The sequence below is a fragment of the Lottia gigantea genome (genome assembly GCF_000327385.1).
Source record: "Lottia gigantea unplaced genomic scaffold LOTGIsca_11, whole genome shotgun sequence".
NCBI classification, from domain to species: Eukaryota; Metazoa; Mollusca; class Gastropoda; family Lottiidae; genus Lottia; species Lottia gigantea.
In genome coordinates, this window is record NW_008707001.1 from 3,486,375 (window position 1) to 3,496,331 (window position 9,957).

The following is a 9,957-nucleotide window of genomic DNA, read 5'->3' on the forward strand; positions in this document are numbered from 1 at the left end:
CCTAAGTAAGAGTTGTAGAGAAGTCCGGACTATAGTGTGTCTGTAAGTAAGAGTAGGGAAGTCTGGACTAGCGTGTCTGTAAGTAAGATTAGGGAAGTCCGGGCTAGCGTGTCTGTAAGTAAAAGTAGGGAAGTCCGGACTAGCGTGTCTGTAAGTAAGAGTAGGGAAGTCCGGACTAGTGTGTCTGTAAGTAATATTAGGAAGTCCGGACTAGTGTTTCTGTAAGTAAGAGTAGGAAGTCTGGACTAGTATGTCTGTAAGTAAGAGTAGGGAAGTCCGGACTAGTGTGTCTGTAAGTAAGAGTAGGGAAGTCTGGACTAGCGTGTCTGTAAGTAAGATTAGGAAGTCCGGACTAGCGTGTCTGTAAGTAAGATTAGGAGGTCCGGACTAGTGTGTCTGTAAGTAAGATTAGGGAAGTCCAGACTAGCGTGTCTGTAAGTAAGAGTAGGGAAGTCTGAACTAGCGTGTCTGTAAGTAAGAGTAGGGAAGTCTGGATTAGTGTGTCTGTAAGTAAGAGTAGGGAAGTCCGGACTAGTGTTTCTGTAAGTAAGAGTAGGGGAGTCCGGACTAGCGTGTCTGTAAGTAAGAGTAGGGGAGTCCGGACTAGCGTGTCTGTAAGTAAGAATAGGGGAGTCCGGACTAGCGTGTCTGTAAGTAAGATTAGGAAGTCCGGACTAGCGTGTCTGTAAGTAAGAGTAGGGAAGTCTGGACTAGTGTTTCTGTAAGTAAGAGTAGGAAGTCCGGACTAGTGTGTCTGTAAGTAAGAGTAGGGGAGTCCGGACTAGTGTGTCTGTAAGTAAGAGTAGGGGAGTCTGGACTAGCGTGTCTGTAAGTAAGAGTAGGGAAGTCCGGACTAGCGTGTTTGTAAGTAAGATTAGGGAAGTCCGGACTAGCGTGTCTGTAAATAAGAGTAGGGGAGTCCGGACTAGCGTGTCTGTAAGTAAGAGTAGGGGAGTCCGGACTAGCGTGTCTGTAATTAAGAGTAGGGGAGTCCGGACTAGCGTGTCTGTAAGTAAGATTAGGAAGTCTGGACTAGCGTGTCTGTAAGTAAGAGTAGGGAAGTCTGGACTAGCGTGTCTGTAAGTAAGAGTAGGGAAGTCCGGACTAGTGTTTCTGTACGTAAGAGTAGGGAAGTCTGAACTAGAGTGTCTGTAAGTACGATTAGGGAAGTCCGGACTAGTGTGTCTGTAAGTACAAGGAGTCCAGATTTGCGTTAGGGGAGGTGAGTGTCATCTTATATAAATTGCATTATGACACATATATTATCATCTATCTTACACACATTTTTTTGCAAAAAATAAAGGAGGCATATTGATACATAATATTAAAGAATGGCACCTGTAATTTCGTTATTGTGGTTTCTAAAAACGTATAAAAAGTGTGTTTGATGGTTTAAGTCGTGGTGCAAAGATAAATGGAATGTCTGAATCAGTAAACCAGGCCATGTATATGGATCAAATAAAATATAAAGCTGAAAATCTTAAAACACAAAATTCTTCTCAATTAAGAAGTAAGTTCTCCCTCATCAACTCAATAGACCTATTCCAATAAATAAATAAAATCATGATTTTTAAAGATACAATAAAACATACATGTAAGTATAATCGGACAAAAATATTTATACCCTAGACCAGGGGTTTTCAACCTGAGGATATTTACCTCCAAAGGAATAATTTTGACATTTCTGGGGGTATTGAGGTGCTGTGTAATCTAGCATGAAATGTTTGGACAATAATAACTTAATTTGTTGTGTTCAGTCAGGCTGTATTCTCTCATATGAAAAAATAAAAATCACGAAATAGTATGACTTATGTGAAAGAGGGGTAATGCAATCGATCAACGATCCTGAAAGAGTTAATAGACGGAAAAAGGTTGAAAACCCCTGCTCTAGACACAAGGATTGATTCAAAACATTTATCTTGCTTGTGTAGTCAGTCTTCTAGTAAAACCAAAGGTTTCAAATACTGATTACTTTACCCAAAACAATTAGACTGATGTTTTGGAAAAATTCCTCACGTGCAAAAATATCTTTGACATACTTAGAATAATACTTGTTAACAAATCAATAAAGAAATAACAGACAACTTAACAAATGACAGCACTAATAAAATACACACTTGGCCAACCGCCACCTTGATTTCCAACTGGTTCATTTTTTAACAAATTATAAATGCGTAGACAAACAACCAAAAAGTTGGAATGTATATAAAATCTTTAAACAATTTCTGGAATAACATAAATTAGCCACCGAAACAATTAATAAATACACAATAAAACAATAACCATTGTGGTTTAGCATTATTTTTAAAACAAGAGTTACTTCCCTTATACCAATTTATTCAAGCTCGTCCGAAAATGGACAAGGAACAGATAGACAAGACAGTTGTGTTGGAGATTTGATCTTGGTATCAAGCTAATAAAAAATTATTCTCTGGTCTCGTCTGTCCAGATTAATTTCTATTCAAAAAGCTTCAAGAGTTTTCGCACTTCAGTTTCCCAGTAGCGCATTTTACTTGGATCTATTTAAACTTTTCTTGGATATTTGAATTCGATAACTACAAATACCACACTACATTGACTGTAGTGGTGGATCAATTCATACACACAGTGGGCTTCAGAGAAACTTGCTGACATTGACCAGCGGCGGTGATCCTCTCTTAAGTTCTTTTGCAAGTACATTAAACCGCCAGTAAATTGTTTTATGAAGCTTTTAAGACTTGATTTTTGGAATGAAATTTTGGTTTTGTAAAATGGAAACTTTCAATCTGTACCACAGGTATCTGAAGTTTCATTAATGAATTATTACTAAGAAATGCCGATATATCGAGATAATCGCTTAAATCTTATACCTGTGGTGTTGAGGGATTATCTCGATATTGTAATTATTATTGAAGCTTCAGATACCCGCCCTGTGACTTAAATTCCATCATCTACGATAACCTTATCTACTGGATTATCTTGTAAACACTTCTCAATTATCTGTAATATAATCGTCACACGTCTGTCCATGGCTATGAGATGTGGTCTTAGTAATATAGGAGCTATACTCTCACTGTCTGCGAAATGTCTCCAAACTTCACTGAGTTTTTGTGGTCCAATATAAAATTTAACTAATTTCATATACGTGGAATATCGTATTAAACAACACTGTAACACTGGAGCTATGATAGTCATCTCGTCTTTATTCGGTTTACCAAACCTAGAATTACAAACGTTAATACGATACAGTAGGGAGCTGTTGAGTGGTTGAATTAAAGGGATATAGCCGTCTAAATATAGTTCAGTTCATAAGCTTATAGAACTTTATTTTAGCTACCCATAGCGCTTTTCAGAATGAGAATCTGATGATAAGTTGATTTTAAATCACATGAATTCGAATAGCAGTGATTTGAATAAGCGATGGCAGTTACATGCGATAGGCAAACCCTCTTCTAAATTAAAAATTTCAAATTAGTTCGTTGTCTGTAGAAAATTTTTTATTCCATTGTAGACAGAGCATTTGCATTCACTCAGAAATATCACTCTGCTGGTATAAATGATATTAGGCATTTTATATCGGAAAAGTGAATACGATTGTATACCTAAAAAGTCAACATGTTACAGTATAATCACAATACATGTCAGAGTTGAATTTCAAAGGTTACCAGGTTAAGCACAGTTACAATTACAATTTGAACAAACAGAATATGGACAGAGAAATAAGATTTTTTTAAACATATTGTTTATATCTAACCCAATCTGAAGCAACAAGTATTATCTTCCAAAAGCTGCCTCTGCGACAACAGAAATCCAGCAGGCACTTGTTCATCAGTTAATAATTAGGCGATATCAAATATTTCGCTTTAATAAAAGTGAACAATGTTGTGCGACAACATCGTTGTTGCGAGAGTGTGTGAAGGCTATTTGTGATAATAAATTTACTTACGCTCTGCCATGATCCATGTGTATAGGAAAGGTGTCGTTACCAAATTCTATAAAAGTTTCATAATGATGTCTATCCATATTACCTGAAGAAACAAAATCACAAATTATTATGAATAAAAAATAAACAATTCTTGTTAAAAAATAAAGTAAACACTAATCTTGGTTCCCCTCGAGCGAAAATCAGTTATGGTGTTTCAGTAAAGGGTATTTTAAAGAGGTTGGTTCTAACTTTCTGGTGAGAAACATAGAGAGAAACTTTGAATAGCTTCTATTTACGCTTTTCTAATGTATTGTCCGATGTCTCAAACGTCTCAAAAATATAATTTTTATTTTTTATCTTATGTGTTTCATAGTCATTATTTCTCTCTTTAGACAAATTTTAGAGTAAGATAGTCTGGGAAGGGTAAAATACTGTGACAGACTGGGAAATACAGATACAGAGCCCCACAGAGATATTTTTCAAGATAAATTTTAATAATTTTGAATGAAAACAATTAAAACCTAGGATTATATAAATAATATTATTACTATGACAAACACTTTATATCATAGTCGCACTCAATGACCCACTTTGATGTTAAAATTAAAACTGAAAGTCACCTGTAAGTCGACATGAAAATTTATAATTACTATTTTCTTAGTCCAACGTGACAAACTGGACTACTTCTGGATTAAAATATTTATCTATTATGTTTAGTTTCTGATAAATTTTCACACAAACATCCAAATGAAATGAATGTACCTTACTTTTACGACCTACTTTTACGGACCCCCATCCCCCAGAAAAAGGGGTCCCAGAATACAGAAGAGCAACAAATTTCCAGGGGAGGGGCCCCAACCCACGCGCCCCAGCTCATCTAGTTGAGCCACTGGCCGAGAACCCTTGACCTTCAGGTTAGAGAGCAAGCGTCTAACTGACTGAGCCAGCTCGGCTCACACACACACACACACACACACACCCTAACATCAAGACAAACGAGTACGATTGTGGACTCTCTGATACGATGCCTAGATGACACATCAAATGTCGTGTGTTCTAGAAAGGTCAGCATATCCTGTGTATCCCGCACCACAATCGTTAAATTTCTTTTAAAAATACATATTTAAATCAAAATCGCCAAATAATCTGCCGTAATATATATTTACTCTATATGTAAATGTCTACACTCTAAAACTAATACATATTTAAACTTCCTAAAGTGTGTCTTAATATAGTACAATATACAACACATGGGTTTAAGGTCTTTTTGATCGTGTATCAGTAGATTTATAAATGTTAAAATATATTAAACTTAATTTGAAACATTACGTAGCTGTAAAATATTTGAAAACTTATGGAGTAATACTTGATGGTTTATACAATATCAGTAAGATAAAATTTATTAGGATTATTAAGTGATAGAGCACAACTTCAATAAATATCTCCTTTACGAATGAAAAATTGACGTCAGATTTGATAACAATGAGATTTCAAACGAACATATATGACCGTATTAATCTAATCAATTGTACAATTTGTTGTGAAAGAATTTCAAAATATGAGAATCAAGCAAAACATGATCTGCTGTTATGCGAATATTTCTATTTAATCGTATAACAAGAATTTCATGGTTTAGCAGCTAAGCATTGCCGTTATAAAACCTACAATGATGTGGTGAAAAACGTGAATTTTAAATTAAATTCAGTAAAGGCTAAAATTTCACAGTCTTGTCAAATATGCCTAATACATAATACATAACAGGCTAAAGTTATTTAATATTATTCAGTTCGTCGGTTTTCATCCAAACATATAATTTATTGCAGAGAAAAGCACAAAAATGTCAAATTAAATGAATAAAAATTCACTTTTTGTAACATAGATTTTAAGTAATTTCACCAAGTTTTAAAATAACGAGATATTTCTTCAGTATTAACTACAGATTTGGTTAATTATAGGACGGTCGTAGGAAATAAATTGAAATTGGAAGAAAGATCTGTTTAGTTACATGTTATTAACCGAGTTCATTTTCAATCCGCTTATTTTGTTATATATTTTCAAACAACATAAATCTCAAATTCAAGATTTAGCTATTTTTTTTAGTCTTTTTTCAAGAAATCTTACAAAAGATACGAGATTAATGTACATTAAGTCATAATCGGATTAAGCTACAGATTTAGTTTTAGTTTTGTGTTCTTTTTTCTTTTCTCTTGAACACAGTTAAATCTGGGCTAACAGTACAAATCAATGTTTAACCTAGTAGATCTTTAAAACATAGACTTTGATTGGTTGAACAATTTTATGACTTAGAACACTCTTTGCATAATAATGTCGTCAGATCACGGATTACGGAAGTGGAAACCACATAAATCCAACGCGAAGCTTCTAAATATCAAATATTTTTCATGAAATCATTGCAGATTGCAAACAGGGTTACGGACGCAAATCACAGTAGGCATACCCCCACTTCTTCCCCCCCAATAAAAAGAACTTACTTACCTATTATAAAATCAAAAACAGTCAAATCCATAAGATCCAATAAACGCCTGCCTTTATTATAGGGTGGGCGGTTTCTCACTTTTTCACACAAATCGTCATACACTTCCCAATATGCTTTCCTATGTTTGCTATAAGATCTTTTCCAGGGATTTCTCCAAGTTTTCCTATCGGCCACCTCCTCAGGGGGAAGGAAAGTCGCTAAAGAAACTTCTAAAGTATCTGGTTGTCCACAAATAGCATGTGATGTATCACAGTAATAAGAACACGAACCGTGGAAACATAGGTTCCCAGCTGAAATAAATAGATAGATTTAATGAATAATGAAATTAAACCAATACATAAGTTCTAACCTTTAATCAAAATCAGTCGGACATAGCTTGCAAAATAAATAAATAAACAGTTTTGAATTCTCGTGGTAAGGCATTTATTGAAAGAAATTGTATCAAAACTTTGGTTTATACTGAATATATTGGCGTTGTGGCCAAGTGATTTGTCAGAATGAGATGAGCTCTAGTCTAATAGAATATGAGTCATTGATGTTGAGAAATTGTAAATAAAGTAATATTTATCGTACTGAACTATGAAGTCGAGGTATAAGTACCCCTCTTTGTTGAAAATATTTATGTCAAATTGCGAGAGATGTTTCCTTTAGAAAAGTTTAATGCTATTAAGTGTTGTTATTTCTGCTCAAGCGACACGGCAATTATTTCTTAAACTTTTATCATGCGGAATATGACAGAATCAAATAATAATAATTGACATATCTTTTGAATTTGCACACAATATTCGATAAATTAATATTGATTATTACATGGGAGTCGTAAATAAATAAACATATAACAGAATTCTTCGTATATTATTAAATAATACATTTATGATATTGTGTTGTTACAGGTATTGTACATTGATTTTTCAAACTTTCATATGTGTCTCAAAATCAGAATGTCTAATGATTGTGTCTCAAAATAAGAATGCCATGTTATCTTAGTTTGTGTCTGTATTTATGAGAATGTCTTGCCAGACGAGTATGTATCTCTATATAATTAGAATGTCATCTTAGACGAGTATGTGTCTCTATATATTAGAATGCCATGTTGGACGAGTATGTGTCTCTATAATATGAGACTTCATGCTAGACGAGTATGTTTCTCTATATGAGAATGTCATATATGTTTCTCCTTATGAGAATGCCATGTCAGAAAAGTATATCTCTATATATGAGAATGTCATGTTAGACGAGTTTGTGTCTCTGTTTATGAAAATGTCATGTCAGACAAGCACGTGTCTATATATATGAGAATGTATGTCAGACGAGTATGTGTCTATATATGAGAATGTCAAGTCAGACGAATATGTTTCTCCTTATGAGAATGTCATGTTAGACGAGTATGTGTCTCTATATATGAGAATGTCATGTTAGACGAGTATATGTCTCTATATATGAGAATGTCATGCCAGACGAGTATGTTTCTCTGTGTGAGAATGTCACGTCAGACGAGTATGGCTCTATATGAGAATGCCATGCCTCGAGTATGTATCTCGATATTTGAGAATGTCATGTCAGACGAGTATGTTTACAATTACAATGTTTCTCTATGAGAATGCCATCTCTATATATGAGAATGACATGTCAGACGAGTATGTGCCTCGTTAAGAGAATTTCATGTCAGACGAGTATGTGTATCTCTGTATGAGAATGCCATGCATGTCAGTCGGGTATGTGTCTCTTTATGAGAATGTCATGTCAATTAAGTACATCTTTCTTTATGAGAATGTCATGTCAAACGAATGTGCGTCTTTTCAGACAAGGTTCAATTGCCTTATCATGTCAAGGTATAAGATGAACTTCGTAATACCTTGACATTGGTGCCATGATGTAGCCTAAGAATGTCAGTCAATCCATGACAAAGGTTTAAGATAATAGATTCTCCTGATGCTCTATAGATCTATTCTAAAGCTCTGGCGCAAAAAGAGCAAGTAACAAAAGAAAAACGTTTAATAGTTCAAAATTGTAGACATCTATACGAAGGCATCCTGGATACATCGATTTTCTCCTATGTTAAGATAAAATTTTCCAAAAATACGACTTAAAAAACTTGACATATATATTCGACATAAGAAATCGAAAATTTTTTAGAAGGATTCAAACATTATAAAAGGTTAGATGAAAATATAGGTCCTGTCCGAGTGTTCACCTATACACCTATGTCTATTATTGCACACAACCTGTATTGTTCATTTTTATACAGCTAGATGTTATTCTTGTACTCAGTAACCTTTTCAGTTCATTGTTCCGCTGTTTAGAACGGGCTTCTTTTACGGAAACTTCATTCATTATGTCTCAGAAATCTAGGTAATTTCCCGTCTGCATTCTTTTAGTACATAATGCATTCAATACTACGTCTGCTTTCAACCAGTTATCAGAAAGTTCAAAACTTCTGATCTTCGTATTTACATAATTTCCAGACATCTGAGACCCGTTGTCGGAAATTATGTTGAGTTTATCGTGCCTATTGTCTAAAAGAGCACCGATTTTAAGCTGTCAGTTTTCCGGATAAAGGCCTAATAGTGATAGAAACCAACCAGAATCTGTGTGACGCTATTTGTACAATTATCTTAAAGCAATAATGTTTATTATGACCCCATTGGTTAATAAAAAATATATAACACCTTTTACATAAGAAACTTTATCCGTTCTGAGAACAATTATCAAAACGGATGAATTTTGTGTAATGTAAACGGTCCAGCGTTCCGAGACCACGTTACAATGGGCCAGAATTGGTAACCGTTCCGAGAACGCGTTACTGCGCATGCCTCACAGGCGACCTTTACCTTTTCTCGTGGAATTTCGTCATTATTCAGGGAAATTGTTCATTACATCCACATTACATTAGGGTTAATTTTAACTTCTTCAAGAAGAGTTCCGCAGATAACCGTGCCAAGAATGCAATTCATTTACACTACAACTAAAGAGCCGTTCTCAGACCACTTAAGTTTACTATAATGTAGGCCTAAATCGGCACATTTTACCGAAAAGGAACGCTTTATAGCGGCCTGGTGTAAAAGGGACTTAAGACACACCAATAAGAGTTCTTCAAAAACCATTTTGGTAATAATCTAAAAACTTGCAATGTTTTTAACAACAAGTTCAATATTGGTTATATTATTACGTAAAAGCAATACGATCACCGACCGATTTTTCAAAATTTTAACGTTTTATATTCGACAACGGGACGCAGTAGATTTTACTCTAAAGTATATCCGATTCGAGAAAAAGTGGCATTTAATTGTGTAAAGAAAGTACTGTCTCATTTTTTATTTTATACGCAAGCTTCCTATTAAAATACATCTGTCTAGAGTTTGAATAATAGTTTTTCGCTCTTTATACGTTTTTGCTCTTATTGGACTTCTGAAATAGTGCATCAGCATGCAGGGTTCAATTAGGGAAAAGGCGTCTCAGGGTCAATCTCAAACTGTCAGAGAAGCCTTGTACAAGAGCGTATCTAGAAATGACTGAAAGGAGGTGGGTAAGGGGGGGGGGGGGGGGGGGGGGGGCC

The 9,957-nt window shown here is 34.8% G+C and overlaps 2 protein-coding genes across 2 annotated transcripts in view; both read right to left on the reverse strand.

The window, feature by feature from the left end:
- Positions 1-983, reverse strand: part of LOTGIDRAFT_110151 (hypothetical protein) — a gene marked incomplete at both ends in the record, with an annotated part of 2,646 nt that extends 1,663 nt beyond the window's left edge. The window contains one exon of the mRNA XM_009047229.1: positions 747-983. Within this exon, the coding sequence (XP_009045477.1) occupies positions 747-983 (237 nt within the window). The remainder of the gene's footprint in view (positions 1-746) is intronic.
- Positions 984-2,916: 1,933 nt separating this feature from the next.
- LOTGIDRAFT_156599 (hypothetical protein) overlaps positions 2,917-9,957 on the reverse strand; it is a gene marked incomplete at both ends in the record, with an annotated part of 9,538 nt that continues 2,497 nt past the window's right edge. The window contains 3 exons of the mRNA XM_009047230.1: positions 2,917-3,199; positions 3,926-4,007; positions 6,401-6,691. Coding sequence (XP_009045478.1) covers positions 2,917-3,199; positions 3,926-4,007; positions 6,401-6,691 — 656 coding nt within the window. The remainder of the gene's footprint in view (positions 3,200-3,925; positions 4,008-6,400; positions 6,692-9,957) is intronic.